The sequence below is a fragment of the Lutzomyia longipalpis genome, chromosome 1, assembly GCF_024334085.1.
Source record: "Lutzomyia longipalpis isolate SR_M1_2022 chromosome 1, ASM2433408v1".
Classification (NCBI taxonomy): Eukaryota; Metazoa; Arthropoda; class Insecta; order Diptera; family Psychodidae; genus Lutzomyia; species Lutzomyia longipalpis.
In genome coordinates, this window is record NC_074707.1 from 47,846,857 (window position 1) to 47,863,421 (window position 16,565).

The 16,565-nt window shown below is 36.3% G+C and overlaps 3 protein-coding genes across 4 annotated transcripts in view; 2 read left to right on the forward strand and 1 right to left on the reverse strand.

Annotated features, from left to right (window-relative positions):
* The window catches only part of LOC129787983 (protein Peter pan), a 1,185,971-nt gene that overhangs the window by 77,603 nt on the left and 1,091,803 nt on the right, over nt 1-16,565 (forward strand). The window lies entirely within an intron of this gene.
* The window catches only part of LOC129787980 (L-dopachrome tautomerase yellow-f2-like), a 1,067,766-nt gene that overhangs the window by 77,603 nt on the left and 973,598 nt on the right, over nt 1-16,565 (reverse strand). The window lies entirely within an intron of this gene.
* On the forward strand, nt 7-16,108 carry LOC129787947 (hamartin). Its single transcript, XM_055823830.1, has 10 exons — nt 7-308; nt 627-877; nt 950-3,433; nt 3,506-3,632; nt 5,106-6,803; nt 9,188-9,256; nt 9,404-9,570; nt 14,891-15,015; nt 15,502-15,558; nt 15,814-16,108. The coding sequence occupies exons 1-5, from the start codon at nt 215-217 to the stop codon at nt 5,306-5,308; spliced, it is 3,159 nt and encodes a 1,052-aa protein (XP_055679805.1). The 5' UTR covers nt 7-214; the 3' UTR covers nt 5,309-6,803; nt 9,188-9,256; nt 9,404-9,570; nt 14,891-15,015; nt 15,502-15,558; nt 15,814-16,108.

Below are 16,565 nucleotides of genomic sequence, written 5' to 3' on the forward strand. Positions count from 1 at the left end.
GAAACATTGGCATGATGGTGGTGAAACGTGATTGAAACATCTGCCTATAGGTGAGGAGGATCGTGGTGCGTGTAGGCAGAGAAAATCCTCGATAAAATCGGTGAAAAAGGAGTTCTGCTGATGCGGAGAGTATGCAAATAGTGTGCCAGTGGTGTGTGGAAGTGATTGATATTCATTTTGGGTGCGGCCGGGTGAAAGGTAGCGCCCCACAAGGATGGATGTGGCCGCAATTTTCAACGATCTCGACTCGGCGGATCTGAAGGAAGTTGAGGAAAACAAGACGAAGCTCATTGAGAGCTTTGGCAAGAGTAAGTGCTGGACAAACTATTGGGGCTCATTCCCACAGGGCTAAACCGTTGCTGTTGGATTTTCATGGGAAACGGGGGGCGAGAACAAAGACTTTTTTCTTCCTCACCCATACACCCATATATCCATCTCTACATATATATCTTAAAATCAGCTGTCAACTGATCTAACCTCACTTTTGTCCCAAAAATTTGTTATTTTCTCGCACAGAGGCTCCTCCGGGAGCTTTTTCCGGGACCAATTTCCCCAGTAAATGTTTATTAATTTGTAAATAAAGCAATAAAGGATGATTTATGGAATCTTTAATTGTCTTTTTGCAGCAAAAGAATCATGGCTTGTTCATGGGATGGTGGATTATTTCTGCCAAACAAATTCCATCAGAATTGTGGAGATTCTGGTGAAGGTACAGAACCCCCATGATCAGTACATCTTTGACATAATTGCACAGCGCCTCAAGACAAATAAAATACCCGCACTGTCAATGCTTAGCCTCATAATCCCGCGCCATCCAACGTGGCTCTTCAAAGTTACTTCCCATCCACTTTGGAAGGATTTACTGGAACTTCTAAAGGTAAAGAGAAAGAAAAAAAAAATCTTTGTAAGCAAAGAGGGTAGATTGGTGATGATTTGTCAATTTTTTCAGACGGAGCGAGACATCATTCCGGTGTTTAGTGCCCTTCTGTGCGTAATAACACTCATGCCAATGCTCCCGAATCAGATGAAGGACTTCCTTCCGGATCTCTTTGATGTGTTCAGCCACTTGGCATCGTGGAATAGTCAAAATAGACTGCCCGATGAGCACCTTGTACACCTCCAGGTGGGCTTCTATGACTTTTTTCATCGCCTCTACGGTATGTTCCCGTGCAACTTTATCAGCTTCCTGCAGCACGAGTACAGTGGGAACAAGGAGAATTCCGCCATATTTACGCACACGATCAAACCCCTTCTGGAGACAGTCAAGATGCACCCAATGCTCGTGACGGAGAACAGAGAGACTGAGACCAGCAAGAAACGCTGGCATACCCTTGAGCCACACGATGTTGTCGTTGAGTGTGCCAAGTTGACGTTGGATACACTCGAAAAGGTGCCCGGTGAGTGCGGTCAGAAGCTACCGCCGCGTCCCATTGAGACAGCGAGCAACCTCATCCTGCCGCCTGAACAGCGAACAGCGGGTTTTGTGCGACAGCATCAGTACGACAGTGTTTGGTCACCGAGTCAGCTGATTCTCGCCACGCCACCAGCTAGTGCTACGTCTGTGCCACACACGCCGAATCCAGCTTACTTCTCATCAGTCCCCATGGCCACACCAACGGCGTCTGTGAGTAAAATTCTCACTGTTAGCGGGGCATCACCACCCGAAGCTGCTGTGGAGGCAACACCGGAAACTACACCCATGAAGGACAACATCAACACCCTCCGGCAGTTGCCGAGTAATTCCTCCGTGGCACGAGCTATCTACGGGGCAGCTGGATCACAGCCATCGTCACCAATGAAGAAGGATGTGTCACCATTTAAATTCCCCGATCCAACGACGGAAGCTTATGCGGAGAACCGGGCGATGCTGACTTCACATAAATTTGCCCGATTGGTCCAAGATCGTCATCAACCGGCGTACCCATCACCACATGCCAGCATCCCCGGGAGTCCTTTAGCAGCTTCTGGTGACACACAGAGATCCCGGGATGATGATGGGGCGGCAAATGATCAAGCAGCAACAGCTGCTGGCCATGATGGTGGGGATAATCACACGAATGATTCAGCAGCAGCTTTTCCGCTGGATCGTGAGGATTTTGATGTAGCCGAGGGTTCCCCATGCAGTGCCGGTGGCCTCCATATTCCCAATTCACGTTCAATGTTGGATTTTGCACGTAAATTCAGCCGTTGGCGCATGCACAGTCACTGCCTCGGGGATTCGTCGCAGTGCTACAGTGCAGGCTCTAGTCCGGCTGAAATGGGATTCGGGGGGCTTCCGGGTGGTGGGATGCGTGGGATGCGACGTGCAACATCCTGGCCGGATTTGAAGCGTGCCGAAGGCGGAGGAGATGCCCCCGCAAAGCCACAAGAGAATGGCGATGTGGCGGCAGCAAGGGAGGAAGTACGTCAGCAGGTGCGGAAGCCACTTCGTGAACTGGGACGAATGGAGATGGTTGAGCGTCAAGATAGGGATACTCAGACAGTTGAACAGTGGCCACATTCGTATGAGCATCTCCTCATAAATCTCCTCAATGAGGCAAATAAGGTGAAGCAGGAGAATAGTGGGCAGGAGGAGTCCCCATGGAAGACTCCATATGCCATGCTTGATCGCTACATTGAGCTATCAATTAGTAAGAAGCAGGCAATGGATACGCGTGATCAGATTAATGCCTATCGCGATCAGATTCAGCTGCTGACGCTTCAGCTGCAGTATGAACGGCATCGCAGGGAGATTCATGCTGAACGGAATCGTCGACTTCTCGGACGGAATCGCAGCAATGCAGCACTTGAGCGACAAAATGATACGCTTAGGCAGCAATTGGCACAGCTAACGCATGACTACGCCCTCCTCCAGGGGACACTCAAAAGCTCCCGTCAGCTGGCAGCGAAGCAGGAGCATGAACTGACAAAAGACTGCAACACGTGGAAGTTGAAGTACAACAAGGAAGTGGAGGAGAACAAGCAGCTCCGGCAGAATATTGAATCCCTCAATAATCTCCTTGGCAAGGAGACGCAACAGCGTCAGGATGCCAATAATATGATTGGATCCGTGCGTGGGGAGCTGATGGATTTGCGAACGGAAATGCAGCAAGTTGAATACCATGCGGACCTTGGGAGTCAATACCGTGAGGAATGTTTGCAGCTACAGAAGGAATTTGTCATGATGGGTGAAGTTCAGACAAAGTGTCGCGATAAGTTGAGTGAACTGGCCACCCTGAGGCATCGTGACAAGGAGCTGGAGCAACTAAGGCAGACCTTTGAGTACAATATGCAAGATCTAAAGCAGGCGTATGAGCAGAAATCATCACAAGTTGAGCGGACAAAGGCAAGACTTGCAGAATTGGAATCAAATCTAGCGGGACGCGATGAAGTTGTTACGCAACAGAAGAAACTCCTCAAGACAGTCAAGGAGGAGTATGAGGAGAAACTTCAGGTAAGAAGGTCATCTGATTTAGGTTTTCAGCTGCTTTTCAACAAAGAATTTCCACGTTATTGTTCTTGACAGACTCAGGAGGAGAAGTATACCTCCTTGAAGGCCATCAATGCACGACTTGAGGAGCAAATGTTGGAGCTATATAAAAATCCAGCAAATTGCAGCTTAATTGCACAATCTCCGGAATCCGACAGAACTGGTTAGTAGTTTGAAGCTTTTTCTATCTTAAATTCTTTTTTTTTTTTTAATCGGAAAATCTTTGTTTTATTTTTTTTTTTCTTGTTTGCCACAATAGAGACTTTTTTGGTTTTGACAAAAAAACGGGTTTATATTAACGGTTATGGGCAATCCTAAAATCCTAATACAATTCGGGTTAAAAAATGAATTAGCTTGTCTCCTACATAATTCGGCTTAGTTTATTTCTTGTCAGCCTTAAGTTTTTTTAAGATTCTAATACCCAGGTCAAGCTGAATCTGCAGAATGCATTTTTGGACAATATACATTAATTTTAATGAATAAAAGCAGTCAGGTTCGAATTTGATCGCATTCTAACATGGAAATTGATCAAATTCATCCAAAAATAAATTTATTCTCATTTCTCCCTGATCTAACCTTAAAACCTTAAAGGTCTTACTTTAAAGAAAAAAAAAGCGCCCTAAAAATTGAAGCCTATTTTGAAAAACAAGTTTGACTTAAGAAAACTTAGACATAGTTTTAAAAAAACAAGCTTATCTGTATAAGACTTAGGCCTACCTTAACTTAGGTTTATCTTACAAATTTGAGCATTTAAAATGAAAACTTAATCCGTGTTTAAGAAACTTGAGCCTAGCTGAAAAACACTTTGGCCTAGATTAAGAAAACTTTGATCTAAATAAAATAAATTCTGGACCTAGCTAAAAAAACTTAGGTCTGATTGAAGAAACTTGAATTTCGTTTAACAAAACTTAAATTAAAAAAAAATGATCTGGCCTAAGAGTTTTAGCCTAACCCAAACAACTTAAAACTGAGGTTATGTTTAAAAAAAATAAGGTACTGCCAGAAAATTTTTAAGTTTATGAAACTTGAGCCTGGTTGAAAAAAAAACTTAGGCCTGTCTTAAACAATTTAAGCCTGACCTAAAAACCTTATTTATGAAAACTTAGTTTTAGTTTAAAAACTTGGACCTAGCTCAAAAAACTTTAATCTAGCTGATAAATCTTAAATCTAGTATAAAAACTTAGGTCCTTTTTAAGAAACTTGGGTCGGGTTTTAAAAAAACTTAAACCTATTTAAAAAAAACTTCAAACTAACTAATATATTAAAACCTCAAATAAAGAGTCTTTATTAAGAAAAAATACTTGAGAATAGCCCAACAAACTTAGGTCACGCCTAGTTTAAAGAATTAGGTTTGTCTAAGAGAATTTAAGTCTGACTATGTATAGTGAATTTCACTCTAAATCCATAAAGAAATTTTAAGCTAGACCTGTGTTTCATAGGCTTGGCTTAAGCCTTTTAGGGCTAGGTCTAAGGTTTTTTATCTAGGCCTGTTTGCTCTAAAGCCTTACCTAAGGTTTTAAGGCCAGGTGTAATTTTTTTAACGATAGATTTGGGTTTTCTAAGAGATCTTAAAGAAAAAAAAATAAAGAGAAAAGGACAAAGGACTTACAGCGAATACTGATTTACAATTTTGCAGACATGGTCGGATCTCTGGATCATGCATCACCGCTATCCATTTCCTTAGCCTCGAGTGATGGTGTTTCAGTGAGTTTGCGTTCAATGGCAGAACGTGATGTGCAGAGCTTAGTTCAGCCGCAGCAAACGGCAAATCTCACGGCAGTTAGCAATCAGGCGAATGATCCTGCAGCCGGTACATCGTCGTGGCATCCAACAAAATGAAATAAAAGGAGAGGCTGAAGATTTCCAAGGGAAATTCCGGCGCTTTTCGGAAGAGGAGCTTTCAGTTTTTTTTTTTCAATTGAGGAGAGTGGGTGAGAGATAATTGAGAATATCTTTTGTTTTTCTTGTCATGTGAAAGTACCTATAAAAAAAACTTCTGCAAAACATAAAAAATTAGAAGGGGGAGAATTTTTGCGCTTCTTGCGGAGATTCTGCTTACAAAAAAAAATGCTAAAAAAGGAGGAAGAGAAGGAAGAAGAAGAAGAACATCAAATTGAGGAATTTTTGAAAATTCTTGAAGCTTTTTTTAGCCCTCAAATAATCCAAAATCTTTCCCTCTTTGGTGGGCTTTCTCTTCCTGTTTCTCCAATCAGGTTTTATATTGGAAAATGTTGAGCAATTTTCTTTTTTGTTTAAATAACTTTCTAATTTCTCAAAGATTTTATCAATTTTTTTGTTTATTCTGACTGTGTGTTTTGGTGCAATTTTGATTTAAATAGGATAAAATTAAAGAATGAAAACGAAAAAGAATTACGATTGAGTTAATGTGCCTTAAAAAATGAACACTGAAAAGAAAATTCATGTCTTCGGAAGGTTTTATACAAAAGATAATAAAAAAGTTTATAATAAATAATTTTTTTTTAAATCAAATCAAATTTTAAGAAGAAAAGTAAGAATAAAAATTGTATAGATTAAATAAAATTGCTCGACATTTTGCCATTTACATCATTTACATATATTATTGGATAAATAAAGCATAAATAAATGAAAAATTATCAAAATTTGCATTGAAAAGCGATTAGGAGATTATTTTGATTAAATGAAAAAAAAAAACATTAAAAGCATTTTCTCACGTGGATCTTAATAAATAAAGAAGAAACTACGTTGGAAAGCTATATTAATTGTTATTACTTCATGAATATCGAAGGAGAAAATAGGGGAAGGAGGGGAAAATAGGTGCGGAGATTTCAGTGGAAGAGTGGGTGGAGAAATTAAATGGAAGAGATGAAAAAAATAATAATCCCATTGAGTAATAAAAGAGAAAGAAAATGTAACAAAAAAAAGATTTTTTCTTGATGCTGCGAATGGATTTCTTTCGAAGAAAATTCTGCAAATTGTGAATGATAAATGAGAGAGAGAGAATTGCGAAGAAGTTATTTTTAGAACAAGTCTCTCTTAACAATGCGTCTTTTTTGCATTTGTGAATTATATTCTCGTTCTTACTCTGTGAGGGTTTAAAAAGATCGCGGCTATTAGTGCTGTAGCCCCTTTACCCCACACCTGACACCAATTGTTAAGATCGATATTGTACGTTCCCGGGCACTTTTTGCTAGCATCTCTCTCTCTCTCTCTCTCTCTCTCTCTCTCTCTTTCTTTCACACACATTCCTTCGTACATTTATGTGAAAATAGAATGAGAATCTTGAGAGGACTGCGCCCAAAGAATTCTTACCAGAAGGATAAGACATCAAAATTCTCGATTTTATTCCTAAAAGGTAGGCCAAAAGTTTATGCTTGTGTTCGATCGTCTATATCTTTTGACTGGGTTGAGATATCTCAATGCGAAAAGAAGCAAAATGGGGGAAAAACTCAAAAATTTTCATTTGCTTCCAATTTGAAGTCGATATCCTGTAAATTGTGGCAGCTATGTCTAAAAGTGTGAAAATAAAATTCCTTTCTCATATTTTTTAAGTCTAGCTCCCACAATTTTTGAGATATCAACTTCAAATTGAAAGCAAATGAAAATGTTTGACATTTTTCTAGTTTTTGACATTTATTTTATATTCTTGCATTTGACATTTACTTTCAGGATATTGACATTTATTTTCCAACATTGGACCTTTCTGTTCGAAAATTTGACAGTTTTTCTACTCTTTACCTTTTTCTAGCTTCTGACATTTATTTTCTCTTTGATGTTTCTTTTATAACTTTTGAGACTTATTTTTTATATAATTAAACCTTTTTGTTATAATGTTAGACGTTCTTTGTCTAATGTGTTATGCTTGACATTTTTAAGCTATTTACATTAACTTATAAAAAGTTTGGCGGGTTTGACGTTTCTGTTCAAAGCTGTCAAAATATTAGAAAAGAAACGTCAAACCTTTTAAAAATAAATGTATTATTTATTTATTTATTTTGTGGATGAAATAAATTAATAAATAATACATTTTACTTTTAAAAGCTAAGACGTTTCTATTTTAATATTTGACATTTTTTCTAGTATTTGAGATTTTTTCCTGGCATCTGACATTTATTTACAGACTTTTGACAATTATTTTCTGACGTTTCTGTTCTTCTGTTTAAAAATCTCTCATTTTGAATTTTTCCAACGTATTTTTTATCCTTAAAATATAATTTTCTGACATCTAAGCATCCTCTAAATTCCTATTTCATTCAAACGGCTATAGGTATCTCAAAGAATTCTATTCTAAAAAAAAAAAAAGAAAATTACGTAAAAGTTACAAAAAAAATCCTGGCCGTTAAATGTGGACGAAACCCACCTCTAGGTCCAAATTGTAAGTAATAAATTTGCAAAAAAAAAGAAGCAGAGCCGAGATAAATTGAGTATGGGAAGCGAAGAGAAAGGAATCTCATCATTTTACGACTTGTTATTTGTTTACAAACTTCTGGGGAGCGCTGTTGTTTGATGGTGCGCACCTCCTTGCCCCTACCCTCCCCTAAGCGCACCACACATTTTAAATGCGATCGCCGAGGTGAGAATTTTACGCTACGCGCCAAACTTGATGGGCTTTATTAGCGTATGGCGATCGTTGAAATGAGAATCGCGCAAACAATGGAGGAAGAAGATCATTCCAGCAGCAGCACATAAAGGCTCATGCAGTTCATGCATTTTATCTTGCATGTGGATAAAAATAATCTCTCTCACGAGGAGGAAGGATTCACGCGCTGGGAGTGAATTTGCAAGGGGTGTTTATCTGGCGAATATTTTGGTATTTTAAGCGAATCATCCAAATATTTCTGTAGATTTGAATATTTGACTTCACACGAACATCTCTTGCTAAAAATCAAACAACTTAAAACTAAAAAAAAATCAAAAAAAAATTTAGGAATTTTTGGTTTGAATTTAGTCTTTCTTGGGTAGAATTTACCTTTTTGTTTAGCATTAATTAACTACTTTTTGGCTTGAATTTAGAACTCTTCGGTTTGAATTTACTAGTTTTTATGCTTCAATTTTAGTCTTTTATTAAAATTTTTAAAAGCTTTTTGTAATTTATGACTGCCTTTTTTAGGGTTGAAAACCAAAAACTTTTAGGCTTGAATTGAGCAAGTTTTGGGTTGAATTTACTACTTTTTGGCTTGAATTTACTACTTTTTGGCTTGAATTTACTACTTTTTGTTCTTTATAGGCCCTAATTAAATATTTTTTTAGCTTTTGTTCCTCAATCTCTGCCCTTTTAGGACTAATAAATTTTTTTTTGTTTTAATTTAATCTTTTTTAGGCTTGAATTTAGCATGATTAAGGCTGAAATTACTATTCGGTTTGAATTTAGTCCTTTTGAGGCTTGAATTGAATATTTTTTAGGTTTCTGCTTCTCAATCTGAGCCATTTTTAGATGACTAAAAACCAATATTTTGATTTCTTTGGCAAATCATCCGAATATTTCTGAAGATGCGAATAATTTCGTCCAGATATACCCCTCTTTTGTGAATTAGCCATGCTACAAATTATCGTGTTTTTGTGCAGAGAAAAAAATGAGTGAGTAAATTTAAGTGTTTGAGTCATTGTACAATGCACTGATAAAAAGAGTTTTGAGGCAAGAAGAGAATACTTGTGGGAGATGAAGAATAAAGCTCCCAAGTTGGGAAGGAGACATAAAAGAATGAGAGAGAGAGAGAAGTTCATTGCATAAATTACCAGCATAATATTCGCGTCAAGGATTGCACGCAGAGTGAACACAAAACGTTGCGATTTGTCAATTGATTGTTGGTGAGAAGAATAAGAGGATGATATTGAAAAATTGTCGCCACAGACACAATTGGATGTACATACCTCCAAGAGATCAATTGTTACTACAATATATGTATAAAAAAAATCCTTTTTTGTTCCACCAACAATTCCCCGCGCCGTGGGCAGTAAGAATGCACAGCGTGCAGAGAGAAGACGATGCAGCAAAGAGATGCACAGAAAATGAAATTGAAAGTGACCCATTTAGTGTCTCTTTGATCGCGCACGACGGTGGGACAATAACAATAAGAAAAAAAAGGAACGCGATCATGGCTCTCTTGGGGCATTGCACAATGGTGAGTAATACGCAAAAATCATCCACCACGGGCACACTCACATCACAGGGGGGGCTTTTATGCACACTTCACGCACTCAAATTGCTAAATTACATCTTCCAAAAGCCCATAAAATGGGTAAATAAAAATTAACTCTCTCACCAAAGAGTTTCATTTGTATTTTTTTGCTTTTTGCTTTTTAAAAGGTATTAACTCCATATTTTTATGCTCTCTCTCACCCAGGATGATCAATTACCCCACATAAAGAATAAATTCTCACAGGCTTAAAGGGAAGGTTGCACTGAAGGTTTTTTGTTGTTGTAACTTTTCAAGTGAAATCACATTATTCACTCTCAATGTACATAAAATCATATAATGTTGGTACATAAATATTGAAAGGACAATGATGGCTATTTTATTATTCATTATAATCTTAACCGGAGTTACTTATTTCATTAGTTTTTTTTTGCAAATTAATATACAGGTAATCTTTGGAATGTCGAGAAAAGTTAGAATTTAATATTTATTGAATTAACTGTCCATTGGAGACATGCCTCCTTGTAGGATTTCTGCTTTAAAATTAAGTTTAAATTTTTAAGTTCCTGTGGCAATTCGTTATAACTTTTTATAGTAATATATCTAATGGACTAAATTAATTTTTAAGAAAATTGTTCGGCAATGCAAACAATTGCATTTTAATCATCCCCCGCTGACCGAATTCCGAACAATTTTCTTATAATTTGCACGGTCGTAAATCTTGTCTAAATTTATTTTTTTTTGTAGAAAATTTCTTTGGAACAGTTTGTTCTCAGGGATGGTCACGTTATTTTGGAAACTCTACAAGAACAAAATGGCCAAAATGTGAGAATTTCAAATAATTTTTTTGAGCACAAAAATTTATCAATACAGTCGTGCTCTCGTGGTAGGACCGTCGTCAAAATGACTTCTCCGCGGTAAAACGGCTTCAGAATGAGGAATTTTGCCTTCGCAGTGGGACAATTAGTATCCTACCTTTCCAATAGTACTAATTGTCCCACTGCGAAGGCAAAATACTTCATTCTGAAGCCGTTTTACCGCGGAGAAGTCATTTTGACGACGGTCCTACCACGAGAGCACGACTGTATAATAAAGAAAGGTTATTAAATTCTCTACACGTGACCAGGAAGAACTGGTTGCTGTCGGTGGACAGAAAGTGAGTGAAAATGTGAAGTTCTAAGTGCAATGAGGATGTGCCAGCGCCAGCTCTCCAACGCTCCAGAAGTTGCAGCCGCATCCTGCACATCAGAAAGATGTGCCAGCGCCAGCGCTCCAGCTCATAGCAGCAGTTGCAGTCGCATCCTGAGCATCATCCTCCACATCAGCCTTCACCAGACACTACACAATCGCCACCGCAGCATCCCAGTTGCTTCCATGACAATCATGAGATGCACTAGTCGTCGATGCAGCCAACGCAGTGATGATCACATCAATCAACGGGTCAACCCCTTCATCTAATTACGCATCAGCTGCCCCAGCATCCAAGACGACGACAGTAACTATGGCAGCACATATCGCACCTCCCATTGCAGCGATCAACTACAATCATCGCATCTGCTAGTTCAGCGATCTGCCTTCATCATCTCAACAAATGATTGTCATACCTTCAACCAACGATCACCGCAGCATTCATCGCTTCAAGCCCTACTTCAAGCGACCGCTCCAAGCTCACCAAAAATTTAAGTACAAAATTTCCCATTTCTTTAAATTAAAAACCAATTAAATTAAAGTAGAATCTTTCATATTTTAAATATTTTCTTTATGAAAAATTAAAAAAAAAAAAAATTTGACCCAAGTTGTTTAATAATTTATGAATATTTGAAGCTTTAAATTCTGCTAAATTAAATTAATTAATTCCAAATGTGTTCCAAACGTTCCCCTAAATTATATAAAATTCAATAATGTAATTTAAAATTTCTTATTCCTAAAAAGTACCCGTCCATCTCACATGTTGTACATCTCGATTAAAATCCTAATTCTTAAACCGATGCATTGCCTAACCCAATTCTTATTATTTTGTCAACAAAATAAATGCAAAATAACATATCGCCCCAATTATTGTTGAGCCACATAACTTAAATAGGGCAATACCGAAAAACGCTCGATCACCATGCATTGTGCATAATATTTTAAACATTTCCTCCCGCGGAAAAAATAATCATGTAAACCTTTATTCCCCCTTGTGCTGATGGTAAATTCCAGCCAAGGCAGCGAATTCGTTACATTGACACTTATATATTAAATACGAGCCAATCATTTTATTCGGTATTGACCCTCAAAAATTAAATGCTCCCTAAGCAATAATTTTGCGCATAAGAAAATAATTAAAGAAAAATACAATGCAATCGGAAACTCAATAAAGATGTTCAACTCTATAAAGTAAAACAAGGAATTTAGGTACTTTTGAAAAAGAAATTTTGAAGAAAAAAAAAATTAAAATGTTCATTATATTTTGATTGAAAGAATTATTAATTTTTAAATGAAAGGAATTGGGGGTTATCGAAACCTATGTAATTCCCACACCTCCTCATCAATAAAGCTTCAACGCACGAGGACGTGCGTTCTCCTAAGGAGGGAGGTGTTGCGGAATCCCCCCTTAATCTAAATTACATTTAATTGGAACACAATAACTATGTAGAATAAGCTAAAATATTGTATAAATAGATCGAAATTCATATAATAAAATCAGTTTGGAGTTGTTGGTCAAGAAGTGGTGTATTAAATTCTCTACAAGGTCTGTTTGTTGGTAATCAGTCGTGTTCGGCTATACAAATCTACACCGTTTGTCCGATCGCGATGAAATTTGGTACAGAGGCTCCTTATATCAGGCGGTTTCGAGTGGCCGTATCCATTTTCCCTCCAAAGCCCCCCTTCAGGTAGCCCCCATATAAATTTCATGTATTACATTTTTTGGAGGCTGTATTACTTTTCTAAAGGCTGTATTACTTTTTTAATAGGAGTATTACTTTTCTAAATGATTTTATTACTTTGCTTAACGGCCCTACAACTTTTCTAAAGGCTGTATTACTTTTGTAAGTGGCCGTATTACTGTTTTTGGAGACTGTATTACTTTTTTAAAGGCTGTATTACTTTTTCAACGGCTGTATTATTTTTTTTAACGGCTGTATTACTTTTGTAAGTGGCGGTATTACCTTTTCTAACGGCTGTATTACTTTTCTAAATTGTTGTATTACTTTTAGCGAATTTTGAATTTGGCGCCGGAAATACTGTTTCAAAATGATTTCTTCTCTTTGCAATTTTTTTTGGATTAATAAGTTCCTCTAATCTACTTATAAATCATCACATTTTCTTTCTCACTAAAATTTGCGCGAAGCGCAACAAATCCCCGCGAATCGTTTTCTAGTAATAATAATAATTTATTTCTCCCTTATACATACAAGTGTTTTTGGGAATTTATTTACTATATCGAAAGTATTGAATTGGCTCGAAAATCGCTCTTGAAAGTCCCCGAGTTTCCAAAATAATGTAGATAAGAAAAACGTTTTTGGAGCTTTTCTTGAACCAATAAAAATCGTTTGTGGAAATGTCCACAAATCGCATTGAGATGAATTAATCTGAAGAAATCTGAGATTTCTGAAGATCATTTTGAGATAAAATAATTTGGAATTACGTTTCGAAGACCTTTAACACAAATATTAACCCTTTATATCATGCAGGATTTTCTTGTGATTTTCACAAAATCTGATTTCAAAATTATCTTCTAGAAAAGTCAATTCTAAGCCAAAATTTTTGAAATTTCCAATAAGAAGTTCTTAAACTCTTTCTTAAACCAAATCCATTCAAAGTCAACAAAAAAATTTCCAATTGTTCTAAATAAAGTAATGAGCAAATCTGGGTTTCTTAGGGTTAAAAAAATATCTTAAAGTTTAGCAAAAAAATATTATTCAAATCTTAGATTTCATTGTTTAAGTCTTAAATTTAAGTGTTTAGAAGAAGAATTTTTAATAAGGATTTTAGCAGATAAAGTTTAGAAATTATTTTATGTTTTTATTTAAAATTTCAGTGCCTTTTTTTAGTGATAAATTATAAAATTTTGATAAAATTATTCTGTGAAATTTTATATGTTTATCAGTCCTTAATTTGCCTAATGAATTTATTCTTTAAATAAAAATCAAAAACGAGAAATGTTAAAGAAAATAAACCCTCGAAATAAAGAAGAACCACCTCCAATATAAAACCACGAAGGCCACTATTGTCTTCAAGGAGCGATGATGTTTATTTCATGATTAATCCCACCTTTTTGCCGCACTTCAATTAGGCACGACAACTTCATTGCTTGTCCTTTAATGAGGCAATTTTTATATAATAAATTAAATTTCAAAATTGCCTCAATAAAAATTATTGGAAACACAGAGGAAATGACCTTAATTATGTACAATAACAAGGAGGGAAGAAAAAAATGAAAATTCATTGAGCTTTTTTTCTTTCTTGCAACACCTTTCGTTAAATTCTTATGTGGGTGATAATAAAGAAAAAAAAACAACGTAAAATATTATGAAAATATGGAGAGTTTCAATGAAAAGTGTGGTCATTGGATGCTTTCCTCATTGGGGTTTTCCACTGAAACCCATAAGTATGAGGCACTTGTTCAAATAACTTTAATCTCTTCTTTTTCTCTCATAAGTTTAATGTGAGACCAACATAAAGCAACGTGTGTCTGGTTTTCTTTTCAAATGCAAAATTCAATGGAAAAAATAATAATAATTTTCTGGCATAACTTTGTCGTTGAGATAAGGAAAAGAATATTACGAATAATTATTGGTCATGGTCGGTTTGCAGATAAACTCACCGATTCTCGCACCGTATAAAAGGAGAAGTAAATTCATCTAATACTGTTTGTCTTTGTGAATTTGTGCTGCATAGTGTCGTGAGTTCTTCTTCTTCCAATTTTAAGATGAAACTCCCAATTTTCGTTGTTGTGGTCTCATTGGCCTTTTCAGCATCTGAAGCATTTTTCCCTGTAAGAATTTTCCCTTTTAGTGCTTTCTGTGTGAAGAGAAAATTAAGGAGAATTTTTCTTATTCTTACCGAATATTTGTGTGTCCAACTGTGTAGTCTCTCATTGACTACATTGCTGAATTTGCAGATTACTACGACTCTTGGGATTCTGAATCACAGGAGAGCAATCAAACGAGTCCTTCAGGTGGCATGAATGATGAAATGCCTAGTGGATATGTGAAAAATTTTGAAGGTGTAAAATTAGAGCTTTAAATGCTTTAAGAAAATTTCTAAGGGTTCGTTCTTTCGTCAAGAATCAGTTGGGAATTATTTATTTGTTTTTCAGTGGTTTGTGATAATTGCAACATCCACATAAAGTGCACAAATTGCCATGTTGACAGAGATTACGGGATGATGCAGGGAATGATTGAATCAACTACGTCTGGTTCTAATCCAACACAAGGAGGACAAGTGAGTAGATAGAATTTGAAGTTTTAAATTAATCAAGAATTAAGTTAAAAATATTTAACAAATAACTATTTAATAATTTTTTTAAGAGGAAAATCCTTTTTATTTTATGAAAATATTTCAGTTAAGAATTTCCTAAAAATACATTAAACCCTTAAGGACCTATGAGACGCTTTCGTGTATCTTAAAGAAACCCCCAAAAAATAATTATTTTTATTCATTAGGCCCTTTAGATTTTTTACGGTCCTTAAAGGGTTAAAAGATGATTCGAATGAATTTAGCAAATTGAATGAATTTAGTTGAATTAATTGGAATTCTTAATTTATTCTAGAAAAAGCTTATTTATTCTCCAAAAAGAATTTAGAGAAATAACTTTAGAAAGCATTAAATGTGCAAAAGAATTTTTATAACGATTCTGAGAATATTTTTTTCAGCAAAACTGGTTGATTATTATGTTTTCTATTAGAAATAATATTTTCTTTTTCACAGACTTCATCTTCAAGACCACTAGTTCCAATGCCACAACAAAGTACTGAGGCTCCAAAGGTACAAAGCATATATATTTATATTATATAATTTATATTTTTTAAGACACTTGCAATCCCACGAAGATGGACAAAGAATATCAATTTTTAATTTAATTTATTTGGAAAATGATTCTTGTTAATCTTATTTAATTAAGGGAGGTTTCTCTCTAAATCAGATTTTCTTTCTATTTAAATTGAAACTTTTAGACCACACTGGCCCAGTTCTTCTTGAGTTTCATTTAATATTCTCAATTATTAACTTTATCTTCTTTAGCCAATACCTGATACTTCAACGAATCCCCCAATGGCTGAAACAAGTAGTTCACAACCAGTAATCCCACAAGAACCTACTCCAGAAGCCCCAGAAACATCGGAAGGAAATCCTGCAGATTTAGTAGAAGCCCCAGCATCACCGGTAGTTGTGGAAAATCCCACCGATGAGTAATTTTTATGGTAAAAGAGAAGAGAACATTTTTCTGCCTTCTTAGCAGTAAGAGAACTACGCTTAGAACGTAAGCAAAAGAAAGAAAAAATAAAAATAAAAATAAAAGAGCACGAAAAGAGACAAAGGTCCAAACCAATTTATGGTCCTTGAAGAATAAATTTTTGGTCTATTTGCCCCAATCATGGGTTCTTCACCCCAAAAACTGCACAAGCAGCAAAAAGCCCCCGATCGTGCGAGGTTGGTTCACCCAAAAACACTTTCCGTGCCTCCGCGCGCGATTCCTTTCATCATTCTCTCTCATCCTCACACAACCAGCAAAAGATGAAGTATGAGGAGAAAAAAAGGTAGAAATAGAACGAAAGAATTGCATTTTTGATCATTTTCGATTCTCTATCGACCCACCCCCTTGTTGCTCTCTTTTTTGCAGCAATATGTATCTAAACCGATGATGGGGATATTTATTTCTTCTTCTTTTCTATAAAGAACAAGGTGAGGGGGCTGCGCTCTCGCGAGGAACATTTTGCAGGCGATGAAAAGATTTCTTTTAGCTTCTTTTTTTTGTTCCTTTTTAAGGCCACATC

Coding starts and splice junctions, on each gene's coding strand:
- LOC129787947 (XM_055823830.1), top strand. CDS start 215: ATGGATGTGGCCGCAATTTTCAACGATCTCGACTCGGCGGATCTGAAG. Junction 878..949: donor ATTTACTGGAACTTCTAAAG/GTAAAGAGAAAG, acceptor CAATTTTTTCAG/ACGGAGCGAGACATCATTCC. Junction 3,633..5,105: donor TCCGGAATCCGACAGAACTG/GTTAGTAGTTTG, acceptor ACAATTTTGCAG/ACATGGTCGGATCTCTGGAT.